The sequence below is a fragment of the Carcharodon carcharias genome, chromosome 2 (assembly GCF_017639515.1).
Source record: "Carcharodon carcharias isolate sCarCar2 chromosome 2, sCarCar2.pri, whole genome shotgun sequence".
NCBI lineage: Eukaryota > Metazoa > Chordata > Chondrichthyes > Lamniformes > Lamnidae > Carcharodon > Carcharodon carcharias.
In genome coordinates, this window is record NC_054468.1 from 33,898,541 (window position 1) to 33,916,635 (window position 18,095).

Sequence of the window (18,095 nt, forward strand, 5' to 3'; positions counted from 1 at the left end):
TAGACCAGGAGCGTAAACAAGGTGGCACTTGAGGTACCGCTTTACTAAAAGAGGTGGTTACAGCCAGCACTCTTGATTGGAAAGCTTCTTTATGTATTGAATACAGAATTAATTATGTTCATGTCATATAGACCAGCAAAGCAATGATGCCAACAGAGCTGTTTATAGCCATAGGGAAAAGTAAGTAATTGTTTGAGATTTTAACCAGACTTGCCACAGTTCTGCTACGTAAATGCAGCATGAAAACACTTTCTATCATGTTATTTGAAGAGGCAGTCACTTTAGGTTTACACGCTGTTTTAATTTCAACTTGTGTAACACTGTCACACATAATCAGCATCTCCTCCATTTAATATTCAATTTAATGTAGCATTAAAAGGATGTATTTAAGGAATGACTTTATCACCACAGCATTGTCCCTATAGGCTGCACAGCAACTCGTGAGTTCCTGTGCAGGCTGCTCATGAATTTGCCCCTTTATTTAAGTTAACGCCCATGTGTGGCTGTGCAATATTACATTAAAGGGGCCATGCAATTACACAAATTGGCTGCACACAACAAAAATAATAGAGCGTACATTGATTCACTGTATTGTTTGAGCAAGGAGAAAAATGATCAACTCTGGTTTTAAAAAAAATCTCAAAGGGGAATTGAATGTAAACTTGGAAAATAAACATTGGCATGTTTGTAGGAAAGAGCAGGAGAGTGGGGCCAATTGAATCATCTTTAAAAGAGCCAACACAGGCATGATAGGCCGAACAGCCTCCTTCTGTGCTGATTCTGGGTAATGCTGCAGTGGCTATTGTATGATCGAAATGTTATTTTTCTTCCTCATACATCATTTAGGTAGTTTTGGGTTTGCCTTTCCTGATAGAAAATCCAGTTGGGTATATAGCAAGAGCCTTCGACCTTGGCCGCCAGTTTCTCTTCAAGTGGACAGTGAACTGGCGTTTCCTGCCTGAAGAAATCTTCCTGAATCGTTATTTCCACCTTACACTGCTGGTGGCACACCTGAGCATCTTGATTCTCTTTGCTTTCTACAGATGGAACAAGTAGGTGTATCTAGATGTGCAGCAAGTCTGTTCAGGTGTAGTATATACATCGTAGAATGGAAATAATTGGGTGTGCTTGTTTAATGGTAACTTTTCTGTGTACCATTTTGTGCTAGTCAAGTTGAGAAAAGTCTGTACTCAAGAACAGGAGACTTTTGACATGTAGTGTTACCACCAAGCACTCCAAAAGCAGATTTAGCTAAAAGCAATATAAAACTTTTGTCCTACTAATGTGCACTCCCTCTATTTTGCTTTAGCAGTGTGCCTGAATACAATTTATGAAGAAAATTTCTTCACCCTTCACCTGTCCACATTTTTGATGATTGTTTGCCTTTCCCACACCATCCAGTACTGGGTCACGTCACTGAAATTGTCAAATGAACCAAATTGAGAATAGTTTACTATTGTGACAGCTCTACCACTTCTTTGGGTATAGAACTAAATTCTGCCAAGTTGTAAAGCCACAAAGGATTATCCAAACAGTTCTACTGGGCAGAAAGCCTATCAATAGGCTACATTACAAATCCCAAAACATATTTCCAAAACGTTTTTAGCCCTTTATTCTAGAAATTGATTTTTCATTTCATGATGACTGTCTGTCTCATTTATGTATTTTACAATATTTCAAAGTTCTGAACATATGGTACTCTTTCTGGTAAACAGATAACCCTTCCCTAGATTGGATTCGTTTGATGTAACCAGTGAGTGCTTAAAGGTGTATTTACACAATTAACTTTAACATGGTGGGAAACAAAACTGTTTTGCTCTGGTATCACTGTACTGTAAATATGCCATAAATTGTTCTCTTTAATTTTAGTCTCTCATCACTTCAGTATCTCCACTTTAATTTCAGTCTTTCTCTTTTTCTGTCTTCACTCCAGTCTCCCTCTGCTCTGTTACTTCATTCTCTCCCTCTTTCTTCTTGGCCTCTCCTTCATTTCCGTGGCTGGGATTTTCTGGCCCGGCAGTGGCAGAACCCACTGCGGAGGTTATGGCAGCCCAGTCAAAAGCCCATTGACTTTTGGTGAGACCAGATGATCCTTGTGGCAGGCGGGGCCAGAAAATCCCGCCCTATATCTTTCTACCTGCACTTTCATCTCTTCCTAACATCATTCCTTTCTACCTCTCTACTTCTCTGCCTCTCCTACACTGTTCCTTCTCTGCTCTTTTACATTTTTCTCTTATCTGTTTGTCCTTCCTTTTACTTTCTCGTACTGTAACAGTGGGTGGGAGCATATGTTCTGGAAACCTCCATCTCAGCCTTTGTGAGCCCAGGCTAGTCATTTGTGCCAAGATGGGTCTCCTTTCACACGCACACCACAGATGAGTTAATATGGTGCCATTCATAAAAAGCTTTCACCTGTGGAAAAATATATTGGTAGAAACAGGTTTTGTGAAAAGAGTTCTGGATTCACATATCAGATCCTATCTGAGGATTGCACAATACAGTTGGCCACAGCTGAAAGAGAAAAGCAGGGCTTTTGGGAGTGGGAGCTGTGTGATTTTGATGCACTGTTCACAAAGCCCGTAACATTGTCTGATATCTTTTTAAAATTCCCACAAACCCATCAATAGTTTTTTTTTCTACTAGCAGGAAGGAATCAAAGATGGAGCTTCACAGGCTGGATAGGATTAGGAGGCATGTTGGATAATAAAAACAGAAAATGCCAGAAAAACAGATCTGGCAGCATCTGTGGGCAGAGAAATCAAGTTAGCGTTTCAAGTCCTTTTGACTCTTCTTCAAAGCCAAAGAGAAGTAGAAATGTGATGAATTTTACATTGTTTCAGAGGTGGGTGGAGCAAAATAGAAGGTCAGGAATAGGTGGGAGCACAGGGCAAAGGGAGTGTTAGTGGTAGTGTTAAAGACTAAAAGAGAGTACTGATAGTGACATAAAGGTAAGATAGCAGAATGTGTTAATAGCAGAAGAATGGTCAACACTCTAAAAGTAAAACATAAAAACAAGTGACAGAGGGCTCGGGTGGGTGGGTGGGGTGGGGAGCTGGGAGAAAAAGGATTTTAAAAATTAAATTAATCGGAATAAAAATTGGATTAAAAAAGGGGGAAAGATGGAGGAAAGAGTTCATGGTCTGAAGTTGTTGAACCAATGTTAAATCCAGAAGGCTGTAAAGTGCTTGATCAGAAGATGAGGTGTTGTTCCTCCAGTTTGCATTGGGCTCCACTAGGGCATTGCAGCAGGCTAAGGACAGACATGTGGCCATAAGAGCAAGACGGTGTGTTGAAATGGCAAGCGACAGGAAGGCCTGTGTCATACTTGCGGACTGAGCAATGGTGTTCTGCAAAGTGGTCACCCAGTCTGCGTTTAGTCTCCCCAATGTAGAGCAGACCACATTGGGAGCAGCGAATATAGTAGACTAAATTGAAAGAGGTGCAAGTGAAGCACTGCTTCACGTGAAAGGAGTGTTTGGGGCATTGGAGAGAGAAGGTAAAGTGCAGGTGTTGCACCTTCTGCGATTGCATAGGAAGGGTATGAGAGATTAGGAGTGATGAAGTAGTGGACCAGGTTGTCATGGTGGGATCAATCCCTACAGAATACTGAACGAGGGGTGAGGGATGTGTTTGGTGGTGGCATCATGCTGGAGTTGGCAGAAATGGTGGAGCAGGACCCTTTGAACTAGAGGCTGGAGGGGTGAAAAGTGAGAATAAGGGGACCCTATCATGGTTCTGGGAGGAATGGGAAGGGGACATGCGGGAGATGGGTTAGACACAATTGAGGGCCTTGTCAATCTCAGTGTGGGGAAGCCCTCACTTAAGGAAAAAGGAAGACATGTCAGAAGTGCCGTTTTGAAAGGTAACATCATTGGAACAGGTGCATTGGAGGCGGAGGAACTGAAGAATGGGATGGAGCCCTTACAGGAAGCAGGGTGTGTGGAGCTGTAGTCAAGTTAGCTGTGGGGGTTGGTGGGCATGTAATGAATATTGATGGGCAGCCTATCACCAGAAATGGAGACCAAGAGATCAAGGAAGAGAAGGGAAGTGGCGGAGATGGATCATGTGAAGGTGAGAGAGGGGTGGAAATTGGAAGCAAAATTGATAAATTGTTCCAGGTCCAGACAAGAGCATGAAACGGCACCAATACAGTCATCGATGTACCAAAAAAAGGAGTTGTGGGCGAGGGTATGAGTAGGACTGAAACAAGGAATGTTCCACATATCCCACAAAAAGACAGGCATAACTAGTGCCCATGTGGGCACCCATAGCCACACATTTTATTTGTAGGAAATGAGACAAGTTAAAGGAGAAATTGTTCAGTGAGAGAATAAGTTCAGCCAAGTGGAGGAGAGCAGTGATGGATGGGGATTGTTCGGGCCTCTGTTCAAATAAGAAGCAGAGAGCCCTCAGACCATCCTGATGGGGGATGGAGGTGTAGAGGGACTGGATGTCCATAGTGAAGTGGAGGCGATTAGGGCCAGGAAACTGGAAATTGTTGATATGATGTCGGGTGTCAGAGGAATTGCGAATGTAAGTGGGAAGAAATTAGATAAGAGGAGACAGAATGGTGTTAAGCTAGGAAGAAATAAGTTCAGTGGGGCAGGAACAAGCTGACATGATGGGTCTACCAGGACAGTCAATTTGTGGGGCATGTGGAACATTCCTTGTTCCAGTCCTCAAGCCCTCTTCCAAACCCTTTTTATGGTGTATCGGTGCCGCTTCATGCTCTTGTCTGGACCTGGAACAATTTTATCAATTTTGCTTCCAATTTCCACCCCTATCTCACTTCCACATGATCCATCTCTGACACTTCCCTTCCCTTCCTTGACCTCTCAATCTCTATTTCTGGTGATAGGCTGTCAACCAATATTCATTACAAGCCCACCAACTCCCACAGCTATCTTGATTACAGCTCCTTACACCCTGCTTCCTATAACTACTCCATCCCATTCTTCCAGTTCTACCGCCTCTTTTGCGTCTGTTCCGATGATGCTACCTTCCAAAATGGCACTTCTGACTTGTCTTCCTTTTTCCTTAACTGAGGGGTCCCCCCCAACCCCACTGTAGTTGACAGGGCCCTCGACCGTGTCCGACCCATCTCCCACCTCCTTTCCTCTCCCTTCCAGAACCATGATAGAGTCCCCCTTATCCTCACTTTTCGCCCCACCAGACTCCACATTCAAAGGATCATCCTCTGCCATTTCCACCAACTCCATGGCACTGCTACCAAACACATCTTCCCCTCACACTCCCCCTCCGCCCCCCCCATCATTATTCCGTTGGGACCATTTCCTCCATAGCAACCTGGTCCACTCCTTCATCATCCGCAACTCTGCATCCACTTCCCATGCAATCACAGAAGATACAACACCTGCCCCTTTATCTCCTCCGTCCTCACCCTCCAAGACCCCAAACATTCCTTTCAGGTGAAGCAGCACTTCACTTGCACCTCTTTCAATTTGGTCTGCTGTATTAACTTCCTCCAATGCGGTCCCCTCTACGTCGAGGGACTAAATGTAGACTGGGTGACCACTTTACGGAACACCTTTGCTCAGTCCGCAAGCATGACTCAGACCTTCCTGTTGCTTACCATTTCAACGTACCATTTTGGTCTCATGCCCACATGTCTGTCCTTGACCTGCTGCAATGTTCCAGTGAAGCCCAACACAAACTAGAGGAACAGTACCTCATGTTCCAATTAAGCACTTTATAGTCTTCAGAACTTAACATTGAGCTCAGCAACTTAAGACCATGGACTCTCTCCTCCATCTTTATGCTTTCTAATCCATTTTTAAAAAATATTTATTTATTAATTCTTTCTCCCCAACATCCACAAACTGGCCCCCCCAGCCCAAACAGTACCATGTGTCTACTTTCACAGAGTGCTGACCCTTGTTCTGCTATTAACACATTGTGCTATCTGACCTTTATGCCACTATCAGTATCTTCTTTAGTTTTTAACACTACCATTAACAATCCCTTTTTCCTATAACCATGACATCTTTATCAAATTTCTCCATCACTCCCATCTATCCCTGACCTTCTATTTTGCTCCATCTGCTCCACCCCTTTTAAATAGTATAAAATCCATCAGATTTCTACTTTTCTTTAGCTCTGAAGACGAGCCATACAGATTTGAAACATTAACTCTGTTTCTTTCACCACAGATGCTGCCAGACCGGCTGAGATTTTTTGCAGCATTTTCTGTTTTTATTTTCAATTTCCAGCATCCACAGTATTTTGCTTTTATCAGGCATGTTGGATAGGATAGATATTGCTATTCTAGACATTGAACATTTCTGTAGACTTGCATAGAGCAGGACTGAGAAACTTCCAATAACCCACAAGGAATAGCTGTTCATTCCAATTTATCACAACCCTTTACTTTAACCCAATTGATTTGCTTGCAGATGTTGTACTAATTTCTGTTCCTTGGTTGATGTGCCACAGGTCTGAGGAGCGAATGTTTTCACTTCTGAAGGCCCCAGAAGAGAGAAAAACGCAACACCAAACTGTGATGGCAGATCATATCCTCCCAAAATGTATATTTATGATAGTAAATGGTAAAGCACAATATAGATGTCAGGAGAAGCAACGCCGTGATGCTAAGACCCTCTGATGAATGAATGTAATGTAAGCTCAAGTACTAAAGCTCTAAATGAGTGGTTTTCAAATGTGTTCATGGATCCTAGGTAGTCTGTAGGATCATCCACTTCCTGTTAAGTCATTTCTATTACTGTTGTGAAGATGGATTTTTTAAAAATATTTTTGAGAATATGGTGGCATTCTGTAAAGAAGGCTGTGTATGTGTTTGTGTGTGTATAATTAAACTGGGGGAAGATTGGTAAGACCAGCTTGTCTGTGGGCGTAGAGAATGAAAGGTACAAATGCTAGATGTATGCATTTGTAATGAAGAGACTATGGTGACGTTGAATGTATGAGTAAATAAGTTGGGTTTTAAAATTTGCTTTAGGTGATAGGTAGGGACTTGACTTTTCAGCCATTAAATTTCAAAGGGTGTTTAGAAGTGACAAGGGACTTTTACAACTTACAAAGGTTTTGTAGGTAATCAAGGGAAGGTTACTAAATTTCATTTGAACCGGAAGTGGAGGCAATAGGAAAACATGAAAGATTTTAATATTTTGGAAAAAATTATTTCAAAGAGGTGCTTAGAACAATGGAGTCTATGATCAAAAGAGGAAAGGATATTCAAGGAAAGATGTTTAGTTGAGTTGTGTTGGCTGTGTGGAGGAAGGTGTCCAGAGACCAGCTCTGTGCTGAGAAAAGTTGTGAATTTGAAGCAAACATCCAGTTTCAAGCCAGAAAAGTCTTTGTTTTCAGAAAGCAGCCTTTCTCTGAACTTCCTTTGGTTCCACGCAGAGTGGAAGAGAGTGTGAAGTCATGTTGTATACTTTGTTAAAGTAGCAGCAGTTTTTGCCTTGAGCAACATCACTCAAAAATATCACTCAGGTTAAAAATCTGTAAGAGAAATGTTGCCAAGTAGTTTATTTGTGTGTTCTAACTAAATGAGTGTTTTGGGGGGAAATCTTTGTAAGACTTAAACTGTGTAATTTTAATTTTGTGTGCTTAAGTTTTTTTTTATCTTCAAATCCTTTAACTTTAAAATCCTGCAAGTGTCACTGGGATTCTATGTTTCTGGGATTAGTAGTCTCCCCATCATGTTTAAACTACAAAAAAAAATTTATGATCAGTAAGACAAGTTTCCCTCTGGGATGTGGCTTGCTCAGCAACTAACATCAGCTGCAGTCGTAACATTGTGTGATATATTATAATATAAAAACAATTCTCCAACAATGACATTGTTTCCTTTGGGTGGCACAAACCGACCTTCAAGTCATGTGCGTTTGTGATAATATATGCATGCTGTCCCCAAGAATATATCAGTATTTACAGAGGTCTCCAGGGCTCCATTAGTATTTGTAGGGTGCCCCTGACAACAAGTTGAAAAACACTTTCATAAATTGGTTCAACATTTTAACAAAATTGGAATCACTTTGTGACTATGATGCAAGGAACATAATTGGTGCAGATAATTGTTTTAATTTGCAAATCCTTGATGTATTGCTGCACTAATCAAGGCAAGAGATGACAATGCTAGGGCAGGGAATATGGATGGAATATAAACAGATCTGGGTAACAAACCATCCTTTAATTCCTAAGTCAATACATTTGGATATGTGCCATATTTCTGGAATTCTTGCTTCATGAAATGCACTTGGTTTTTGCTGATTGGATAATGTTGTAGGCTGCTGTAAGGTGACTTGTTCCTCCAACACATGGTGTCTTTGTATTAGCTCTGCAACTAAAATCAGATTTATGTTTTAAACCCTTTTTCCTTTACTAGCAAGCACAGATTGTATTTGTTCTCTTTACCTCAAATTTCATCGGAATCTGTTTCAGTCGATCATTACACTATCAGTTCTATGTGTGGTACTTTCATACACTGCCATACCTCTTATGGAGCGCGCATGTGAAGAAACTTGCTCATCTTCTCAAGTAAGTCTTAACCATTTTCTTGTAAAACAACACCTATACCATAGTTCTTTGTGTTACGTGTAACGTAACAGTCTTAAGTGATTTGTTTACTTTTCATTTGTTTAAAGGTTTTAAAAGAAAAATGCAAGAGATCAGAATTAAAAATTTCAATTCTGAGTTAATTAGAAAATGAGAGCAATTTCTGCTTTGAACGTACTCCCACAACCTTACAAGGTGAAGCGTTCATGAAGATATTTCGAGGTGAAATCTGTCTTGGGCGGTAGCACTAAATAAGCAATAGCAAATCGATACCCCATTTTCGACCTCACCTGATTCACTTTTTCATTGACTTCAAGACTGATTTTTACCCCCTAAATTTTGTTGCATTCATAGAACAGGCATGTCTTGATGAATTAAAATAACCAGCTGGAAGCATGTGTAGTACTCTGGAAGAAGAATGAAAGATAGCTTTTCATAGCTAAGAGAGTAGCTTAATTTAATGTATCTAGAAAACCAGTCAGAACAATCAGAAAATGCTGAAAATGTGTATCGAGAAAAGGAGATAGTTAATGTTTCAGGCCTGCAAGAGTTCACAGGCTTGAAACATTAACTCTGTTTTTCTCTCCATAGACGCTCCCTTACCTGTTTAGTATTTCCAGCATTTTCTGTTCTTATTTCAGGTTGCCAGCATCTGCAGTATTTTGCTTTAGTATCCTGGTGTAAATGCCTTTTCTTTAAATTAACTTTTTCAGCTGGCATGTGGATACCAATAAAGATCCCTCCTTTCAAAAATAACTTTAAACAAAGTAATTCTATAGTTTCTTTTGAGTTTTACTGGCTTTCTCAAACTAATTCTACAGTGACAACTAAGTCAACAAAATTCGTAGTGTACAGAGCAGTTGTCATCATCACACTCTTGTACTGTAGTGAGACTTAGACTGTAAAGCAGTGACACATAAGAACACTAGGGAAATTCCATTAGCAATGCTTCTGCTGCATCCTTCAGATTTAATGAGAGCACCGACAAACAAATGCTAGTGTCCTTCGTGAATCCAGATGCAGAACATTCAGGCAATTATCCTGCAAAATCAACTATGATGGAATGGACATTGTATCCAGCCGGCTGAAAACTGTCTTCCCCACCAAGTCTTGTTTTCTCAACTTTCAAAATAGCCAATGTTCCATGGGAGGGCAGAGTAAATGCTTCAAAGACACTCTGAAGCTCTCCTTAATGCTGCCATTAATGACCGGGAGGAGCTTGCTATCAGTTGTTCAGAATAGTGACAACTTGTCCATCAAGCTGCATCATGCATAACAACGTCTTAATGATGAGGCAGAGCAGTGACAGAGAAGGAAAGAAAAGGAGGCAAATCCTACACTCTGGATCCCACTACCTTGAGGGATATCCTGCCTCATTGTGCTCAAGGATCTGTGGGTGGAGAGTCAGCCTGTTCAGTCACCACGAGGACCCATAGCAGAAACTCACGACCCTGCGTACACATCATCCTCGAATCGAGGGACAGCCAATGACTATGACTGGTTTTTCTCGATTCTCACTGTTGTCCTGAGCCCCACCAGACAATGTATAACATGAAGTTGACTACCGAGGCACAAACCATTGTCTCACGAGATGGAAGGCTTCGACAGTCAAATTTTGAGTTTAAAGTCTAGAATATGAAATGATTTAATTTTCTATATTAATCCTGTTTCCTCAGGGATGCTTGAATTAGATAATATAGAATCTATAGTTGTTTTCCAAGTTGCAGATATTTTTTATTACTGAGAGTAACAACTTTCAAATAATTGCTTGTTAATGAACAGTAAAGAGCTTGTTTACTGCGATATTATGGGGAATACTACATTCATATGTTTTGTTACATTTGTGTGTTGTCTTTCTGTATCTTTTGAATTTAAATAGCTGGCCAGATGCAGAATGGGGAAAATCCTTTATATCAAATTTCTCTTTCCTCTTGCACCCCCAGCCCCTCTGCCACTCCTTATCCCGCAGACACATGGTAATTCTGCTTATTTCTGTTCCCATTATGTATATTGTAAAGGAAATTTATTTGTTCCTAATATTACTGTAGGATACTGAAGCAGGTTTGTGGGGACTGTGTGTTTGTTTGTTTGTGTGACTAGTTTAATTAAACTGAAGACAGTCAGACTGCAAGTTTAAATCATCAAAAGGACTAGGTGTAAAAGTTGGCATTTTGAATTGGAGATGGGCAAGCTAAGATGAGATCCCAATAGATATAGTATGAATGGAATTTGCATTAGGAGATAAGTGAGGAGTAAAGCAGTTTAAATTTCAAAAGAGGCATACAGGAAGTTATACAACTGGCAAAATCGTAAATAAATAATGCAAAGTTATTACGTTTATTTTTCCCGATAGTGCTAGCCATAATGACAACATGAAAGATTTTTACATTCTGAGAAAGCTAACTTCCAAAAAAAAGTTTAGAACAATGGGTGTAAAGATCAGATGGGGAAAATATATATTTAAGGAAAGATTGAATGCTGGGAGTGGCCATGTGCAAAGACAAACTTGTGAAAAGCAACCTCTAGCCACCGCAGAGAAGTGTGTGCTTGTCCCAGAAAGCAAGGTTTTGTTAAAAGCCTTGGAATTCTATTGTCATGTCAGAGGGAAAGAGAAGCTGTGAAATACCTCCCTTATAGCAAAAGTGGGTGCCTTGTGGTAATATTACTGGATGTTTTATAGATTAAGAATCTTTTGGACCGTTGCCTGGAAAAGGGTATTTATTTGGGGGTCTAGCTAAATAGGAATATTTTGGGAAATGTAAGACTAAATTTAAGAGTGTAACTGTAATCTTGCATGTTTAAGTTTTCTTTAGTTAATAAATGTTTTAACTTAATATTTAAAATACCTAAGTGGTAGTGGAATCTTTACTTCTGCTTTCAGTGCACATACCTTCTTGTAATAGAATGCAAATTGCAAATCATTGTGATAGCTTGGCCAAGCTCCCCTTTGGAACCCGGTCAGCCCAGCAATTACCACCTGCCATATCATAACAATGTACATAGTAAACATTGTCCAGTGCCTCAAGGTATTTTCATACTGCCAGAACAGATGAACTGAATTGCATTTAAACAAAGGGTTAAACCTGTACCCACTGCATTGGGGCTTACTATTTACTTATCACTGGGCATATGTGGATGTCCTTAAAGCCATGAATGACATACAGTTGATGAAGATTATCTACATGCAGATTTGTACTGATTAAAAAGGTGTTGAAGGTAGGTCATTTTGAAATTACATTGATGTCATCTTTTATTCCTCTTTCAGAGTACTTATTCTAGGATTAATCGAGCTGTCCTGGAATACCTATCCCTCAACTGTGTACAGCTCGATTTCGCTCCATGTCTGCCACATGATTATTCTACTATCTCTTTGGTATGGTCATGCTGAGCCTGAGAAGAGTGCACCAACCGATGACCCCAATGTATTAAAAAAGAAAAATTGATTTTTTGGACTTGAAGATTCCCTGAGTCACTGCTGATTTCAGAATTTAATACAGCTAGGGGAGAAATTAAGAAAATGAAACTCTTATTCGGGATGGCCAGGTGACTATTAGTCTGAAGTATGTTAAGATTTGTGATCCCATGGCCATTATAGACACCAAGCCAATTTAAATGAGTTGGATACCTGCAGCTTTGGTTTTCTCTGGATGTCATTTTGCACTTGCCTGCTTCCCCCTTATGTCTATTTTCTCCCTTACTATCTTTTAGGTTTTGGTTTACAATGAATTATTTTTGCTGAGAAGTATGCAGAGCTATTATCCTATGAGAATGGAAATGGAGAAAAACATCAATGCTGTACTTGTCTATATTGGCTAATGGTAATTTTGGAGTTATTTGTCTTCACCATGTGGCTTCTCAGCATCATATATTTTTACTTCTCTTTCATTTTCACTTCCTCAGCAACCATCTTTTTTAGGCAAAACAGGGAGTTCTTTAAAAGGTTTCGGATGTAAAATAAGTGACAGCCGCAATTTCAAGATTTCAGTTTTTAAAGATCAACATTTAACTGTAGATTATTCTTGGTGAATAATTTTTTTAAATTTTGTGTCTATGTTTATAGAATGCATTAGAATTGGTCTCTAATTAAATGATGGAATGAATAGTAGTTTATTAGAAGTCAAATTGCATCAGTTGGAGTGGCTGTACCAGGATAAAGGCAGCAAACAAACTGACTTCCATAAAGATTTCCATGTTTCTATAATATTTCCATATGTTGTCCACGTTGAGCTAAAGGCTCAGGGTTAGCAGTCTGATACATGTGAGCTATAAACTAGAAGAGTTACATCATTTTTATAGGTTAGTAATTGACAATTGAGAGTAGGTCAAATGTGCTAGTATTCATTTTTCAAGCATAGGCTGTAAGAATAACACCTATAGAAAAGGCAAAAATTCCCACAGAAATAATGTATAGTTTCCATATGATGATGTTGACTTTTTTTTTACAATGTATGCTCAGGACTGGCTGAATAAATGACAATTTATTTTTTACTAGCCATTGAATTTATAATCAAGGGAAAATAATTTTATAAAAGTACCTGTAATAATAATTTAAATATTTATATTTGACAAATAGCGCTGTATAACAAGATATATAACCCTAGATAAACTATATAGACTCCTTATGTTGCAGTCCACCTAACAACCCCTGTGATATTTGCAGGTTTTTTTGGGCTGTTATCACCTTCTTTCTCTGCTCTCTTTAGGCAATCCCCCACACATGTATCCTGCATTTGGAAACTGACAGCTCTAACTGGGCATTTTTTGTACAAGTTCAATTGAAATTAATGTTGAAGGAGTATATGCTTGCACAATTTTAAGCAGGCAGTAGTTTTATTGAAGCAAAGCACCTCCCTGAATATGAAGGGCAGTAGTCAGGGGATCTGAAAATCAATAAATTTTGTATCCTGGTTTAAGTGCTAGGCTGTAGTTGGCCATGGCCTCTGCTACTAAAACTGACAAAAGGCGTGGGATCAGGAAAATGGCTAACACTTAGTGAGATAAAACAGAAAATGCTGGAAAAACTCAGGCCTGGCAGCATCTGTGGAGAGTTAACCTTTTGAGTCCAGTGTGACCCTTCATCAGAACAGTTTTCCAGCGTTTTCTGTTATTTTTATTTCAGATTTCCAGAAACCACAGTATTTTGCATTTATTTTAGTAACACTTAGTGAGCTTTTGTTAGATTATAGACATCTCATGCTGAATTGGCCAGAAAGCCCCAATGGCCCCCTGAACCAGGACCATTTGTGTTTTTTTTTTGCCCTCCCACCACCATATTTAGAATCACAGATTCCAGCCTGGACTCTCAAATGGGCTTCACATCTGCCTGCCAACAAAGTACACGTGGTAAAACTAGGCATGCCTAAGCTGACCCTAAATCTGCCAGGACTAAGGTAACCTTCGTGCCACCCCGCTGCCCCACCTATCCAGCCTTACACAAGTGCTCTTGTGGGTGCAAGAGAAGATTTGGTGCCTTCAGGATCCTGTGTGTTTGGGGCTTGTCTGAATTTGTGCCCATTCATCAGGAATCCACCAAGATGGTACAGATTCTCAGGTCCAAGGTGCTCTTTGGAGAAAAGCGGAATTTCTGCCTACCCTATAAAAAGGTCCCTGGAGCTGTGCAAAGTATAGGCTGTCCATTGCCACATCAAAAAAAAAGTGTAAAACTGCAGAAAACTCTATTATAATATTTAGAAAGTAAGGCTAATAAGCTAATTCCCCACTTATTGACTGCCATCTGGTGGGAAATATCAGGCTGAGCTTTACTGTCAGTAGCAAAGCGTGGCTGCTCACTGCTGACTGTGAAGTAAGACTTATGTGGAGATCGAGCAATAACTCTCCTGAGGATTTCACCTCTATCGCAGTGCAGTGCTATTACAGCTAATTGGTAATTCCCCAGTAAAGAACACTGCGATGTGGAGCTGGAGAAATGTCACCTGGCCCTCTAAGCAGCCAATCGCATTGGAGAATTTTCACAGCCAGCAAAACAGGAAACAAAGAAGCACTAAAATAAAATAACTTTTTTAAAAAAACTCTTTACGTAGAGCAAATTAAAGATTGGAGCATACAGATGGAGTGAAGGTAGGAGCTAAAATATTCTGGAAAAAAAACCTGAAGAATATTTAAAATATTTACTCTGAATATCTACTAATTAATCATTGATCAGCACTCCACAATTCTAATTATTTTAAGGCTAGTTCTATTGTTCACCAAAATTTACTACTCACCAGTCACACCTAATTGAACAAAGTGTAGTCTTTTACGCTGTGCCTCTTGCCAACACAAGATGGCTGCATAAAATGGCCATCAAAACCCGTCTGTGCATGCGCACTGGTCCACACACATGCAGATATCCAATGACGCCACTCTGCTGCTCCCAGCCTGCCTGAAGGCTTTTGTTGACGAGGGACAAAATGCTATGGCGATGATTTGATTGACGGGCATGTCAACCAATGGGCAGGCTGGGAGCCAGTGGGCAGGAGGTGTGGGCAGGACCCAAGCTCAGTTATTAAGTTGTCCTGAACCAAGATTTTTCTATTTTTGAAAAAGTGCTGAAGCAGACAGCCTCATGCAGAGCTCACACGGCAAGTGGCCAGGGATGTGTTTGTGTATGTGGTGCCGCCTTCCCCCCTCCCTCGTTAACAAGTTAGTTTGAGGCTTTTGGATGAACTGCCGTCTGGGATGGACAATGCTGAAGGCAGGCCCAGGGATTGAGGGAGGGAGGTAGAGGTTTCTCCACAAAGAAGATGAAGAGAGGAGGTATACTCCAGTACCCTTTCCCTTTGTTTCCCTAAATAAGCCAAGTGAAAACACTGCCATACTGCTCCTTGTTTATTTATGGCTGCTGCCTACTCTGTCGCTCACAGTGACGTAACAGAGCAAAACACTAAAACTGTGCATGCACATCGTTGGCAACAAATGCAGCCAACGTTTTAAGGGATTACAAATGCATTGTGGGTGCGGAAAGTTGAAATTCTTGCTGATTTCAGGCCGCAGCGCAGCCTATGGAGGAGGACTGGAAATTTCACTTCTGTGCCAACCTGTGCATCTCATGGTTTCAAAGCGGTAATGACGACAAATGCTGACAGTTTGCCATCAACACCCCACTCCGCAACTCCAGTCCATTGTTTTTGGGTGCTCCTAACTAAATAATCTTGCTGGGTTTTGGAGCTTTTGAGGCATAGCTTCACTGACTGTAAAAGGTGCTAATCATGTATAGCAAACTTGCGTAAGATCAAATATTTCCATATATAGGCCTTAAAAATTCACTGGAGTTCTGGAGTGGACTTAGCATTCAGCACGTTTTAAATGGAACTATTCCTAAAATAGATGTCAATTCCAAAAAACCTACCATTTTCACTTGTCTCTAAATTGCATACAGTTCTGAGAGCACACCAAAGCATTAAAAGTTGAACATGATAGTTTTTAAATGAGCGCAATGTGTTTTGTAAGTATCACTGTACCATTTGGCAGGCATCAGCAATTCACTACTTCCATATACTTTCTTTTTGGGCTTTGAAACACCTTAATTTCTGTTTTAATTGTGCAGTCTCTGAAATTTGTTGTCAACGTAATCATGCATCAATCAGAAAAATGTTGATATCCTCATTTCCTGAAAAGAATGTCTCTGTCATTCATATTCAGACCGTGCAGGCAACATTTATTTTATTTTTCAAAAACGTTTTGTTTCCTGCATAGTTGCCTCACTTTCATTTTCACACCAAAGCTGAAAGCAAGAAAATAAACTTTTAGAAATTAGCTTTTAGATGCATATAAGTATGAGGCATCACTCATTGGTGTTGGACTTGTTTGTGCAGCCCAACTGTGTGTTTGTTATTCTACATCTACTGCCTTGTACAAACAAAAGTCAAAATATAATGCTTTAATGATACCCAACAGTTGAGAATTTAATTGACATTATTATGACCACAGCTGGTGTTAATTGCTGCACAATCCCATAGGGAAACTTGGCCTATGAGCCATACCTCCTTTTCTTTGGACTATAAAAGTGAGAAGATGACGTACTAATCTCAGCAGTAAGAGATCCAGAAACACTTTTGGGATTTTAAAAAAGATAACTTAAGCAAACAAAATTATAATTGTACACTTAAAGTTAGTCTTGCAAACATTCCCCCCAAAAAGACTCCACTTGGTTAGACCCACAAGTGAACACCTTGCAGGTAACACTCCCTTATATATGTTTAACCATAAGAAATCTAATAATATTACCCAAGGCCAACTGTTGTAGCTTCAATAAAGGCATACCACATGACCTGCACCTCGCTTTCACTCTGCTGTGGAAAACCAAACTTCAGAATAAAACTGCTTTTTGTAGCTCAAGACTTGTCTGGCTTGACTGGATGGTTGATTCAAACTGCATCTTCTCCGAGCCCAGAGCTAACAGCCCCCAAATCAGCTTCAGCTGCCAGAGCTCAAACAGCTATAGCCATAGCTACCATTACCTCTCCACAGTAATTCTAAAATACCTATTTTCCCATTTTATTTCAGGTTCCATTATTCTCACACCTCTTCGAAACTCAAATCCTTCGAAATATAAAATATTTCATGTCTCTATCTTGTCTTTTGCCTTCAGGTCAATAAAAAAAAGTGATATCCCACTTCTGTTTACCTATGGCACTCATGCAAGATGCAAACATGCTTCTTGTCACCTCTGGGAATGGAGGTGTCCACTTCTATCAGTGGGGCTGCCAAGCTTGGACTGCTGAAAGGTCTCTGATTCTCCATGCTTGGGAGACGGCTGGCAGCCACTTAATTGGCTGCCTCCTTCTGGGTCCTGCTAACCGGCATTTGTGTGTTCTTATTTTTTATTCTTTCATGGAATGTGGCTGACTAGGCCAGCATTTATTGCCCATCCCAAATTGCCCTTAAGGAGGTGATGGTAAGCTGCCTCCTTGAACTGCTGCTGTCCATGTATTGCAGGAACACCTACAGTGCTGTTAGGGGGGAGTTCCAGGATTTTGACCCAGTGACGGTGAAGGAGCAGCAATATAGTTCGAAGTCAGGATAGTAATGTGGCTTGGCAGGGAACTTGCAGGTGGTGGTGTTTTCCCTTGCATCTGCTGCCCTTGTCCTGCTAGGAGGTAGAGTTCGCAGATTTGGGAGGTACTGTCAAAGGAGCCTTGGTGTGTTGCTGCAGATGGTTTGTTTCTCTCTTGTTGGAAATGGCCATTGCCTGGCACTTGTGTAACATGAATGTTACCTGCCACTTGTCAGCCCAAGCCTGAATGTTGTCCAGGTCCTGTTGCATATGGGCATGGGTTGCTTCAGTCGACTGCTTTCTAACGGTGGCAATGAAAATTCAGCCCAAAGTCAACTCTTTTTAAGACAAAAAATCCTTCCAATCCACTGAATCATAAGATGTGAATACCTAAGCTGTTGAATATAAGCTGCTAGGTTTTGCACAATTTTGAGTAAGCAAAACTTAGGCTGATCCCCATGTTCAATGTTAAACCCTGTCACCACTACAGGTGAAATGAGAAAAAATATGCAGACGTTATTTTTATTAATTTGTTTTTCTAAATAGAATTATTCTAGATGAA

At 40.3% G+C, this 18,095-nt stretch overlaps 1 protein-coding gene across 1 annotated transcript in view; it reads left to right on the plus strand.

The window, feature by feature from the left end:
• Positions 1 to 13,026, plus strand: part of alg3 (ALG3 alpha-1,3- mannosyltransferase) — a 34,770-nt gene extending 21,744 nt beyond the window's left edge. Inside the window, exons 6-9 of the mRNA XM_041183006.1 lie at positions 847 to 1,052; positions 6,454 to 6,530; positions 8,376 to 8,520; positions 11,804 to 13,026. Coding sequence (XP_041038940.1) covers positions 847 to 1,052; positions 6,454 to 6,530; positions 8,376 to 8,520; positions 11,804 to 11,981 — 606 coding nt within the window. The 3' untranslated portion in view covers positions 11,982 to 13,026. The remainder of the gene's footprint in view (positions 1 to 846; positions 1,053 to 6,453; positions 6,531 to 8,375; positions 8,521 to 11,803) is intronic.
• The last annotated feature ends 5,069 nt before the right edge of the window (positions 13,027 to 18,095 follow it).